We start from the raw sequence: 14,160 nt of genomic DNA, 5'->3' as shown, positions 1-14,160 counted from the left end.
ACGTATGTAGCAACGGCAGAATAGTATTAATGGGGGATTTCAACTTGCACATAGATTGGGAGAGACAGACCCTTCAGAAAGGTAGTGAATTTCTGGAATGTGTCTGGGTAGTTTCCTGCAGCAATATGTTCTAGATGTATCAAAGGGGGACAGGCAATATTAGATTTAGTTATGAGTAATGAGCCAATTTTCATTAGTAGCCGAACTGTGTGCGAGCATTTACCAAATAGTGATCACATGATTGAATTCAGTTTAGTGTTTGAAAGTGACGTTTGAAATACTAGAATTTTAGACTTGGGTACAGCTGACTTGAACAGGATGAGACTAAGACTGTGCACCGTAAACTGGGAAGATCTGTTAGTGGGTCAAACAACTGAAGATCAGTGGAGAATATTTAAAGAAACATTTATATAATAATAATAATCGCTTATTGTCACAAGTAGGCTTCAATGAAGTTACTGTGAAAAGCCCCTCGTCTTCACATTCCGGCGCCTGTTTGTGGAGGCCGGTACAGGAATTGAACCCGCACTGCTGGCATTGTTCTGCATTACAGGCCAGCTATTTAGCCCACTGTGCTAAGCCAGCCCTTGGCTTAATGAGATACAGCACAAGTACATACCCCGGAGAGGAAAATGCTCCACTTCATAAAACAAAATAGCCATGGACAACTAAGAGGTTAGGGACAGCATAAAATTAAAAGAAAGAGCTTACAAAAATGCAAGACAGAGCACAGATCCGGATGAATGGGATAGGTACAAAGACCAGCAACGGGTCGCAAAACAACTTCTAAGAGCTACTAAAAGGGATTATGGAAGGAAACTTGCAAGGGACATCAAAATCAATAAGAAGAAATTTTATAGTTATTTAAAGGGAAAAAGGGTGATTGAGAGCAATGTAGGCCCACTAAAAGCTGAAAATGGAGATATTAGCAGTGATAATGGGGAAATGGCAGAAATGTGGAACAATTATTTTGCCTCAGTGTTTACAGTTGAAAAGGAAGATAACTTGACGGGTGTCCTGAAAAAATTAATAGTCGATAGAGGACAAGGACGTAGTACAATTAATGTAAATACAGCATCTCTGACTAGTAAATTAATGGAACTAAAGAGTGACAAAAACCCAGGTCCGGGAGGTTTCCATCCGAGGGTGTTAAAGGAAATAGAGGAGCACACTGTAGATGCCCTAACTATAATCTTTCAGAGCTCCCTAGGATCAGGAGTAGTCCCTCTGGATTTGAAAATTGCACATGTCACTCCACTTTTTAAAAAGGGTGAAAGGGGGAAACCAGGGAATTACAGACCGGTTAGCCTAACATCTGTCATGGGGAAATTGCTGGAGTCCACAATCTGGGATGGGGTAACTGAACACCTTGAAAAATTGCAGGTGATCAGGGGGAGCCAGCATGGATTCGTAAAGGGACGGTCATGTCTGACTAATCTTGTTGAAATTTTTGAAAAGGTGACTAATGTAGTGGACAGGGGAATGTCTATGGTTTTTATTTATATGGACTTCCAGAAGGCATTTGATAAAGTCCTAACTAAGAGACTGTTAACTAAGATGGAAGCCAGAGTTAAGCAAATTATTGATACGGTTAGGAAATTGGTTGAATGGCAGGCAACAGAGAAGGGGATAATGGGTAATTACTCTAATTGGCAGGAGGTGACTAGTGGTGTACCACAGGGATCTGTGTTAGGGCCTCAATTACTCACATTATTCATTCATGACTTGAATGATGGCATTGAAATTCATATATCCAAATTTGTTGATGATACAATGTTAGGTGGCATTGTAGACAGCCTAGACGATAGCATAAAATTGCAAGGAGAAATTGACAGACTAGGTGAATAAATTGTGGCAGATGAAATTCAATGCAAGTGTGAGGTTATCCATTTTGGACCAAAAAAAGGACAGAGCAGAGTTCTTTTCAAATGGAAAGAGGTTGGAGAGGTTGGGTACAATGGATGTCGAAAGATCAGGTGCATGGGTCCTTAAAATGCCACAAACAAATGCAAAAAATAATCAAAAAAGCTAATGGAATGCCAACCTTTATATTAAGAGGAGAGGAGTATAAAGACACAGGGGTCATACTGCACCTATACAAATCCTGGTTAGACCCCACTTGGAGTACCGTGAGCAGTTCCAGCATCTTAGAAAGGATATTTTGGCTTTGGAGGGAGTGCAACGTAGGTTTACATACGGATACCTGTCTAACGGGTTGAGTTACAAGGAGAGATTGCTCAAATTAGACCCGTTTTCACTAGATTTAGAAGGTTATGGGGTGATCTGATCAAAGTATTAAAGATATTAACAGGGAAAGACAGGGTAGATAAAGATATTTCCATTGGTTCGAGATTCTAAAACTAGGGGACATAGTTTAAAATTAGGATTGGACTGTTCAGGAGAGATGTGAGGCAGCACCTCTTCACTCAAAGGGTGGTAGAGCATCGGAGCTCTCCCACGAACAGCAGTTGAAGCTAGATCAGTTGTTAATTTTAAATCTGAGATAGATCAATTTTTGTTAAGCAAAGATATTTGGAGTTGAGTCACAGATCAGCCATGATCTCATTGAATGGTGGGATAGGCTCGAGGGATTAAATGCCTACTCCTGTTCCTATGTTTCTATGTTCCTGCTCAGCAAGCTATCAGTGACACCAACCCTGATCGGAGCCTGCACCTTGCTACGAGTTGTGACTGATGTCTCAGGCAAACTGTAGAGGTACAGCTGCCGCTCCTTTATATGTCAGTGTGTCTCCAACTTGCATTCCAGTTCAATGACACTGTGCCAGAGAGGACATCTCCCTAAGATGTCTTAAAACATCTACTGCAGATTAGATTTCTCAGGACAGTCTTGCAGTCCAGATGCATGACCTGCTGTACTGTACTTTAGTCCAGATTATTTATATGTGCTTCTTAGTTTATTATAATTCTTTTTCTTTATCCACACAAAAAATTACATCGAGCACTAAAACACTGGACAAAATGTTTAAATACTTAATGCCTCAAGCTTGCAGAATTCACTAGACCTATTGGAGACATTCAACAAAAGCCCCCCCACCTCTATCACCAGATTTACCAGTGCAGTAATGTCATAATTATTGCCAAACACCCTCACTGGCCTTGAAAAACTAACGGGCGGGATTCTCTGATCCTGAGGCGCAGTGTTGACGCCGTTGTAAACGCCGTCGTGTTTCCCGACGTCAACATGGCCTCAGGAGCAGCAATTCTGACGCCTACAGGGGACCAGCATGGTGTTGGTCATCCTGGGTGAGTGTGCTTAACACTCACTTGGCTCTGTTTCTCGTTCTAAGCTCTGGAGTCGCCAGGTGCCGTTAAGACACCGCCACAAGTTTCAAGGTGAAGTTCAAAGCAATAAAACCGTACACCAATTAGTAAGTCCAAACAACTAGAGTTTATTATAATATAATTATAATAACTACCCATGCACACGCTAAAGGATTAAACTTACTCCTACCGCTAAACAACTAATACTTATCTCGAAGGAACTGCGAGGTCAGGGAACAAGGCCTCTTGCTCTGCTCTGGTCTGCAGACTTCGGATTGCTATCAATTGCCAAGGGTGTCAGGAGTGCCTATGTCTGGTAGCGGTCATCATCGTTAGGCACTTACTTGTTGGTGGCTGCTGCTCGACGGCTGTAGTAGAAGACAGGAGCCCGGAGACAGGAGACTGAACCATGTGTGGGACCTTTCTTTTATAGGTCCCAGGGGGTCCGCGCCCCTTTGGGCGGACTCCCTTACCTGCTTGGAATCGATTGGGTCTCTTCCCAATCGATATGTTTGAACCCCCCAATCCTAGCGCAGTTCCTTGGTTGCTGGGGCGGTTCTTGGGACCTTTTGTTTTGGGCTTATCTGGCGCCACTGGGTCTGGCCTGCCATAGAATGTATCAATTTGTGCTTAACTTGTGTCCATTGTATCTGGGACTCGCCCGGTATTGCCTCATTAGTATGTTAACGGGTTTTCTTTCACAGTGCTGTCTGGTCTCTGCAGCAGTCAAAACCGGTTTCTGCAGTTGTCCCAATACACAATCGCCTTGCAAGCTGCTTGCTTTCCAACATGTCCATTTTCCCTGCATTCCTTGCAATCTTCCATTTTGTGTTGGGCAGTGGCCACCCCAGGTGGCTACAATGGCACTGGAGCGACCCACGCTGCTCCAGCAGCCGATCCCGGTGTCAGATGGGCACTGCGGGTCCGCGCATGCGCAGTGAGACCGGCGGGATTGCCGCGCATGCACGCCGGCTCCCTTCTCCGCACCGGCCCCGATGCAACATGGCGTAGGGCTACAGGGGACGACGCAGAACAAACATGGCCCCCAGCCCGAGAGGCCGGCCCGCCGATCGGTAGGCCCCAATCACGGGCCAGGCCACAGCAGAGGGCCCCCCCCCAAACGGGGTCGGACACCCCCCCCCAACCAGGCCGCCCCCTAATCCATTCAGAGTGAGATCCCGCCGAGTGAGACCAGGTTAGAACGGCGCCGGCGGGATTCGGGGTTTTTTTATACAGCCGCTTGGCCCATCTCGGGGCGAGAATCGGCCCGGGGGGGGGGGGGGGGGGGCACGTAGAGCGGCCCCTGACCGGTGCCTCGCTGACCGCGCCGTGCGGATTCTCCGTTCTCCGGAGAATCGTGTCCCGGAGCAGCGTGGCGGGATCCGCACGGCCTTCCGGGGATACTCCGACCCGGCGTGTACTTGGAGAATCCCGCCCAATGTTTTCATTGCGTTGTCAAGTTTCTTCTTCATGATTTTTTAAAATTCTGAATTTTTAAAAAAATGTTTGTTTATATTGATATTTTGGTTTCTATCTAATTTCAAGCATCAACATTAATTTTGGGGTCTCAAAATTTAAATTAAAAGTGAAGGATAATTAAATGCTTTTAAATACTTCAGTGTGATTGGCTGCTTACCTGCTTGCAGACAACATGTGGTTGGCAAGAGATCCCCCTGACTTGATGTCAGATTTGAACTGACGTTAGGAAAGAAGGCCAACCCAAGGTGATCACCAAATTGTTATGGGCTTTCTTTGAGGTGAACAGTGAGTGCCGTTCCTTTGCTGTTGACTCCAAAATCCAGCCAATTGTCATTGAAGTTAAATATTATGTTACCATATCCCTTTGTATCAAAAGGAAATGCTGCTGGATTTTACAAATGGATAGTTCTTTATGTATCTCTGGAGAAACTGTTCATGCAACTGCAGAAATTAAAACTCATCAAGCATCATGGCCTTGTAAGGTTCCGTTTTGAGATCTTAATTCCTGCTCCCGTGGCAAGCTAACTCAAAGATTGAAATTATTCCTTTTTTAGAAATGATTTGAGCTTTTAAATTAATAAGTGAGGTGGATAAAAAAATTACCCCCCCCCCCACCATATCTTGAAGTGAAGCCCAGCTAGATTAGTTGTAGAGAATATAGTGTTTAGCACGTAACAAAAATGTCATGATGACATTTTTGCTGTGCAGTATAGCCTGTGGCCTCTTATTGAAGAAAAGCCCTTATCATCCTTGATTGCCACTGGCAAGACACTCTTGTGGACTCATTCTTAAGTGCCTGCCAAGCGTTGCTTCCCTGTCTGATTTTGGGCCAACAAAATGTCCTCTTGTTTTATCTGCTGTCACTGCATTTTGAAGTGGAGTTTTTTTTTACTTTATAGCCATTTATACTTTCTCTATGTTACTCTATGTCCATATAAAACACATTTGGAAGTGTCTACAGATATTTATTTCCTATCATGTAAACCTTCAGATAGCTCAGTAGATCACTCAGTAGTACCACGCACACTTTACAGAGAGTAACTTCAAGAAGCAGATTAAGGGTAATTTTGCCATTTAAGGTGAAAATGATAGTTTTTTTTATTCTTTCATGGAATCTGGGCATTGCTGGCTGTGTCAGCATTTACTGCCCATTCCTAATTGCCCTAAAAGAGGAATTTAAGAGTCAGCCACATTGCTGTGGATCTGAAGTCACATGTAGGCTAGACCAGGTAAGGATGGCAGATTTCCATTCATAAATTGGATAAGTTTTTACAATATTAGGCTTTTAATTCCGAATTTTTTATTGAATTCAAATGTCACCATCTGCCGCGGTGGGCTTTGTCTCTGGATTACTAGTTTACTAGTCCAATGAAAGTACCAATATTCCACTGCTACAACAAGGAGCAAACCTTACATTTTCGCTAAACGGATTCATCTTTGCAGAAAGAATAGGGCAAATCTAGAATTGTCTAGATTTTAAAAACTGACATTAAAAGATTTTTGTCAGGCAAGAACGGTAAGTGCTAAGTATAATGATATGTATACATGTAGATAACTAAAGGGTTAATTATAACATCTAACTGCAACACTACCACTAGAGGGCACCACTATTTCCCACTATAAGTATCAGCTCCCAGAGGATCTTGGTCTTTTTCCATGCAGGAAAAATGTGACTGGACAGCAGTAGTGTATGAGAGATAGATCACAGCATAGTTAGCACGTGTCATTTTGAATCAGTTAATACATTAATATTTAATTACTTGATTACTGGTGATAGTTCTGTAGAGTGTCGCACTCAATTATAATTAATCGTTACTTAATAAATTAGATTGCTTTAAGTTGAAGACTCGTGGTTTCTTCAGGATCGCACCATCAGACCCTTCTGGATAAATAGCAACTAGTAACAAAATATATTACTAAACCAGTAATATAACATGGTACCAGGTTTTGGCTACAGAAACTACCTAGAATAGTCTAATAAGAAAGAAAAAAGTAAAAAACTTAGCAGCTATTCGGCAACCGAAGCTTCATCTTCCGGCAAAGCTTGGTTGAGTCTCAACTCAATGGACAGAACACAAGCTCCTTGACACCTAAGGATCGCCGGTAACTTAAATGTAAACTGGCATTTGTTGTTCAAAATAATGAGAGATCTGGACAGAGTAAATAGTGAGAGACTTTCCCAGCTGGCAAAAGGATCAAGAACATGTAAGCTTTTTAGTGTTATTATTCATTTACCTGTAATTTTTGAATGAACGAGCAACGTCCCGGAAACAAATTTCCGTGTGGACAATAAAGTGAAATTGGATTGAATTGAACCTGAGAACACTGAGTCAAGGTGATTGACCAAAGAAGCAATGGCAACAGGAAAAACTTTTTGTGTAGCAAATGGTTAGGAACAGAAATGCACTGCCTGAGAATGTAGTAGAGGCAGATTTCATCACGGCTTTCAAAAGAGAATTGGATAAATATTTGACAAAACATTTGGAGGGATTGGGGGGGGGGGGGGGCGAGATCAGGGGAGTGGCACCAGGTGAATTGCACTCGCAGAGAGTTGGCATGGACACAAGGGAAGAATGGACTCCTGTGCTGTTTTGTTCTATGATTCTACATATACAGGTACATTGAATTAGAAAACCTGTGGAAGAATTGACTAAAAAAAACAAAAACGTGACTGACGACCAAGATCATTGTCATTGGCTGTGAGAGGTAACTGGAGTGTGTGAGTTTTAGGTAGTTCCTGGAGTAGTAGAGATTTAGATTTATTGTCATGTGTACAGTGAAAAGTATTGTTCTCTGTACAGTCCAGACAGATCATTCCATACATGAAAAACATAGGACATACGATAAATGTACACAATGTAAATACATGGACATATACATTGGGTAGTGTTACACAGTACACAAGATGCATGGAGAGATCAGTTCAGTCCATAAGAGGATCATTCAAGAGTCTGGTAACAGCGGGGAAGAAGCTGTTTTTGAACCTGTTAGTGTGTGTGCTCAGACTTTTGTACCTCCGGCCTGATGGAAGAGAGAATAATCCCAGTAGGAGGGGTCTTTGATTATGCTGCGGGAAGTCTCGAAAGAGTCAATGGATGGGAGGTGGGTTCGCGTGATGGACTGGGCTATGTTCACAACCGTGTAATTTCTTACAGCCTTGCGCCGAACAGTTGCCATACCAAACTGTGAAGCAACCAGATAGGATACTTTCTATGGTGCATCTGTACAAATTGGTAAGAGTCAATGTGAACATACCAAATTTCCTTAGTTTCCTGAGGAAGTATAGGCGCTGTTGTACTTTCTTGGTCGTAGCGTCGACGTGGGTGGACCAGGACAGATTGTTGGTAATGTTTACACCTTGGAATTAGAATCTGTCAACCACCTCTACCATGGCACCATTGATGCAGACACTTCGCTTCCTGAAATCAATGGCCAGCTCCTTCGTTTTGCTGACATTGAGGGAGAAAATGTTGTTGTTACACCATGCTAGATCAAGCTACATCATGTAGATAAAGAGGAAAGATGTAGTACACAGTAGACAGGTGTTTCTGCGGATGCAAACGAGACTCCAGGAAGGGATGTTGCCTCCTGGGTGCAAGGGTCCTGGATGTCTCAGAGTGGCTGCAGGGCATTCTAAAGGGGAGGGTGAACAGCCAGTTGTCGTGGTGCATATAGGCACCAACGAAATAGGTAAAAAAACAAGATGAGGTCCTACATGCTGAATTTATGGAGTTAGGAGCTAAACTAAAAAGTAGGACCTCAAAGTAGTAACCTCGGGATTGCTACCCATGCCACATGCTAGTCAGAGTAGGAATGACAGGATAGACAGGATGAACGCGTGGCTGAAGAGATGGTGCAGGAGGGAGGGACTCAGCTTTTTGGGACATTGGAACAGTTCTGTGAGAGGTGGGACCATTACAAATCAGACAGTCTACATCTGGACAGGACTGGAGCCAATGTCCTCGGGGGGTGGGGGGGGGGGGGGGGGTTGTTTGCTAGCTGGGCGGCATGTTGGGGAGGGTTTAAACTAATGTGACAGGGGATAGGAACCAAGGCACGAAGTTAGAGAGTAATAAAGAGAGGATAGAAACAAAAGTCAGGAAGGGGAAAAGTGGAAAGCAGAGAACCAGATTGAACTGCATTTATTTCAATGCAAGAGGCCTAATGGGCAAGACAGATGAACTCAGGGCATGGATAGGTACATGGGACTGCGATATTATAGTTATTACTGAAACATGGCTAAAGGAGGGGCAGGACTGGCAGCTCAAGGTTCCGGGGTACAAATGCTTTAGGAAAGATAGAACAGGAGGTAAGAGAGGAGGGGGAGTTGCATTTTTGATTGGGGACAGTATCACGGCAGTACAGAGATGGGATATATCTGAGGGTTCACTCACTGAGTCTTTATGGGTAGAAATGAAAAATAAGACGGGTGAGATCACTTTTATAGGACTGTACTACAGGCCCCCAAATAGTCAGCGGGATATTGAGGAGCAAATATGTAAAGAGATTACAGATAGCTGCCGAAAAAATAGGATGGTAATAGTTGGGGACTTTAACTGTCCCAACATTAACTGGGACAGCCATAGCACTAGGGGTTTGTATGGTGAGAAATTTGTCGAGTGTATTCAGGAAGAATTCCCCATTCATTGTGTGGATGGCCCAACAAGAGAGGGGGCGAAACTTGACTTCCTCTTGGGGAATAAAGAAGGGCAGGTGACAGAAGTGTTAGTGAGGGATCACTTTGGGACCAGTGACCATAATTCCATTAGTTTTAAGATAGCTATGGAGAATGATAGTTCTGGCCCAAAAGTTACATTTCTAAATTGGGGCACGGCCAATTTTGAGGGTATTAGGCGGGAACTTTCAAAAGTTGATTGGGGTGCCTATTTGCAGGCAAGGGGCTGGTAAGTGGGAGTCTTTCAAAAGGTGTTAACTAGGATTCAGGGTGAGCACATTCCTCCTAGAGTGAAGGGTAAGGTTAGAAGGAGGGAACCCTGGATGACTCGGGATATTGAGGCCATGGTCAAAGGGAAGAAGGAGGCACATGACATGTATTGGCAGCTGGGATCAAGTGGATCTCTTGAAGAGTATAGAGATTGTCGGAGTACAGTTAAGAGAGAAATCAGGAGGGCAAAAAAACGGGACATGAAATTGGCTTGGCAGATAAGGCAAAAGAAAATCCAAATTTACAGATACATAAAGGGTAAAAGGGCGACTATGGAGAGGGTAGGGCTTCTTAAGAATAAACAAGGTCATCTATGTGCAGATCCACAAGGGATGGGAGAGGCCCCAAATTAATATTTCTCACCAGTATTTACTGTTGAGAGTAAATACAGTATTTACTGTATTTAGATAAATTGGGGAAATAAAAAATGGTGTCTTGCGAGTGTACATATTATAGAAAAGGAGGTGCTGGAGGTATTAAAAAGCATCAAGATAGATAAATCCCTGGGACCTGATGTAATGTATCCTAGGATGTTGTGGGAGGCTAGGTAGGAAATTACCGCCCCCTAGCTGAGATATTTGAATCATCGACAGCCACAGGAGAGGTGCCTGAAGATTGGAGGGTAGCAAATGTTGTGCCTTTGTTTAAGAAGGGCTGCAGGAATAAGCCGGGGAACTACAGACCGGTTAGTCTTACTTCTGTAGTGTGTAAATTGTTAGAATGTATTCTGAGGGACAGGATCTCCAGGCATTTAGACAGGCAAGGGCTAATTAGGGAAAGTCAGCATGGCTTTGTAAGGGGAAAGTCATGAATCACAAATTTGATTGAGTTTTTTGAAGGAGTAACCAAGAAGGTAGAAAAGGGCAGTGCGGTTGACGTAGTCTGCATTTAATTTAGCAAGGCCTTTGACAAGGTACCAGGGTGACATAGCCAATTGGATACAAAAAGGGTGGTTGCCACATTCCGGCGCCTGTTCAGGGAGGCTGTTACGGGAATTGCTGCTGGCCTGCCTTGGTCTGCTTTCAAAGCCAGCGATTTAGCCCTGTGCTAAACAGCCCCATGCTACCAGGACTTGATGGTCTGAGTTATAAGGAAAGGCTGGATAGGTTGGGACTTTTCCCTGGAGCGTAGGAGGCTTATGAGTGAACTTATAGAGATCTGTAAAATAATGAGGAGCATAGATAAGGTAGATAGTCAGCATCTTTTCCCAAAGGTAGAGGATTCTAGAACTAGAGGGCATAGCTTTAAGGCGAGAGGGGAGGGATACAAAAGAGACCAGAGAGGAAATGTTCTCACACAGAGGGTGTTGAGAATCTGGAATCAGCTGCCAGAGGCTGTGGTAGAGGCGGGTACAATTTTTACTTTAAAAAACAGTTAGACAGTTACATGGGCAGGGTGGGTATAGAGGGATACGGGTCAAATGTGGGCAAGTGGGACTAGCTTAGTGATAGAAACTGGGCGGCATGGACAAGCTGGGCTGAAGGGCCTGTTTCCACGCTGTAAACTCTCTCTGAGATAAGTTTCCAAAATACATTAGATAACACATATTGTTAATACATAAGAGAAGGGCTCATTGGGGGTAATATATTTGCATGGATAGAGGGTTGGTTAACAGACAGGAAGAAAAGAATGGGGATAAATGGGGCATTTTCAAGCTGGCAGACTTTTCTTTGTTCGTTCTATGGATGTAGGCTTCACTGATAAAGCCAGCATTTGTTGCCCATCTCTATCTCCCTTGAACTGAGTGGCCATTTATGAGGCTAGTTAAGAGTCAACCACATTGCTGTGGGTCTAGAGTCACATGTAACCAGACCAAGTAATGATGGCAGATCTTCCTCCTCTAAAGGACTTTAGTAAACCAGATGGATTATTACGACAACTGGGCAGCTTGTGGGACTCGTGGCCGTCACTGGGGAGGCGGTGCCGGCCTCGGGTGCTGCCAGCCAAACAGCCCCATCAGTCCCGGCATCACCAGGAACACATTAGTGGGTGCTGCCGGAACTGCAATGAGGAAGCAAATGGCCAAATGGTCTCCTTCTATACTGTAACTTTTCTGTTTCTGAGGGCGTGATTTAACGGGGGGAAAACAGAAGCCTGTTTTGGGCGTGTGTAGTGGGGTGTTTCACGGCGCATGCTATTAAACAGGACTATTTTTGGGCGGGGCCTCGGTGAGGCCGGACTTACATTCATTTTCAGCACTGAGGAGCTCAGCTCGTCAGTAGAGGAAGAGATCGGGCACCATTTTTAAATGCTGTCCCCATCTCTTGAACCTCCACTGTGGCCTCCGGACCCCCCTAATGCACCAACTTACTGATTAGGGTCCTCAAGCCCCCCTCACCCCACCTCATAATGGCAGAGCACCCCGTACCCGATTGCTGGCATGGGCAACCGACTACCTTGGCATTGCCTGCCTGGCAGTGCCACCTAGGTACCCTGGCAGTGCCCCATCAGTCCCCTGGAAACGGGTCAGTCCGGGGTCTTGGGCAATGACGGTTTGGCTTTAAGGCAGCAGATGGGTAGGAAGAAAGGGATCTTGTATCATAGGGAGGCCAGCCTATAATCTGCAAAGGGCACTTCCTGAAGATGGAATCCCCTCTTCCTTCCCGCCCTTTGAGGAATTTGTTTTAAAAATCGAATTGCTCACTCCCACCCAGATGCCCACAGCAAATGTTTTATGGCGCGGGGAATGTATGATCAGGTCAATTAGCTTGGTAACAAGCTTAGTTGATCATTGAATATTTATTTAAATAAGGCGAGTGGGCTGCTGATTTCAGCACCTCCCCTCATCCCCAACTATATTTTGGAGGTGAACTTGGGGATGGTAGTTTGGCACCCGCCGTATTTTCCATCCTCCTGCTGAAAGCACGTGCGGCGGAAGCATGTAAATTGCAGCCCATTAACTCGGTTTCTCAATCCACAGACACGGCCAAAGCAGCTGAGTATTTCCAGCATTTTCTTGTTTTTATTCTGAATAGGCTGGGATTGTTTCCTTCAGAACAGATGAAACTGAAGGGAGATTTAATTGAACCGTATAGAATTATGAGCGGCTTAGATAGTGTGGATAAGAGGGACCAATTTCCACGAGCAACGAAATCAATAAACATGGGCATAGATTTAAATTTAGTGGTTGAAAGTTTAGGGAGGTTGTTGAGCTTTTCACCCAGAGGATGGTGGGGGTCTGGGACTCACTGCCTAAATGGGTTTTGAGGCAAATATGATGATCATTTAAAAAAATTATTTGAGATGCGCTGGATCGACATAACCTACAAGGCAGCAGAATATGAGCTGGAAAATGGGGATTGGGCTGGATCGACATAAAGGGCCAAATGGTCCCCTTCTGTACTGTAACTTTTCTGTTTCTAAGGGCGTGATTTAATAAGGGGGAAAACTGAAACCTGTTTTGGGCGCGTTTAGTGGTGATTTTCTTGCTGCCTGCTATTAAACAGGACTTTTTGAGGGGGACCTCAGCGAGGCCGGATTTACATTAATTTCCTGCACATAGGAGTTCAGCTCGCTGATACAGGAAGAGATCGGGCGCCATTTTAAAATGCTGCCCCGATCTCTTGAATCTCCACTGTGGCCTCCGGACCCCCCCCCCCCTCAACTCCCCAATTTTGTCCTCAAGTATCCCTCACCCCACCTCATAATGACAGAGCACCCCTGGACCCGGTCCCCGACATGGGCAACCGGTCACCTTGGCATTGCCAGCCTGGCAGTGCCACCTGGGCACCCTGACAGTGCCTCTCATGAAATTTATTGTCCTTATTGCGTCACCCAGTCGGGCGCGATGAGGCAGCACAATCACGGCCTCATTCTCAATATTGAGAGGACAACTATTTCTAATTTATATAATCTGGATTCAGCAAATCAAATTACAATCATACTAAACCAGGAGGTCTGCGAAGTGAGCTGGACAAGATATCTAATTGGGCAGAATGTTAACAGATTAAATTTAATGCAGATAAGCAATAAATGCTGCATGTTGAAAGAAAAATATATTCCATGAACATGTTGACATAGCTACAGGTGAAGTTCAAAGAGATCTAAGACTCTTGGCAACTAAGGAGTAATAGTAAATCAGGGCATTGGAGCTTAGTCACCAAAACACCAACTTAATGCTGATTTATTAGCTGATGAACTCACTGGAGATCTTTGCTCATTTTCTACAGGTGGATGCCATGGCAACCATATTGGAGACAGCAGCATCTGAGACCAGTGAATCCATGGTGACAGATGAATCACAGGAAACAAAACAAGATGCTGCATTTGATGACAATGATGACGATAATGAAAAATCAAAGCTTGCAGACTACTTGAACAAATTTAAGGTAGTGAGAAAAATGGCAATGTTCTTTCCATCTTGCATACATTGAAATAGTTAAGTGAATTCCTAATAATAAATATCATTCCCCATCCTGAAAAATTTATACACATGTGACATTGGGAAACTGTCC

General features: G+C 44.2%; 1 protein-coding gene across 1 annotated transcript in view; it reads left to right on the top strand.

The window, feature by feature from the left end:
- The window catches only part of mrps27 (mitochondrial ribosomal protein S27), a 130,426-nt gene that overhangs the window by 101,772 nt on the left and 14,494 nt on the right, over positions 1-14,160 (top strand). Inside the window, exon 10 of the mRNA XM_038805421.1 lies at positions 13,876-14,034. Within this exon, the coding sequence (XP_038661349.1) occupies positions 13,876-14,034 (159 nt within the window). The remainder of the gene's footprint in view (positions 1-13,875; positions 14,035-14,160) is intronic.

This window comes from Scyliorhinus canicula, chromosome 8 (assembly GCF_902713615.1).
Source record: "Scyliorhinus canicula chromosome 8, sScyCan1.1, whole genome shotgun sequence".
In the NCBI taxonomy this organism is placed as follows: domain Eukaryota; kingdom Metazoa; phylum Chordata; class Chondrichthyes; order Carcharhiniformes; family Scyliorhinidae; genus Scyliorhinus; species Scyliorhinus canicula.
This window is presented reverse-complemented; position numbering and strand designations above follow the sequence as displayed.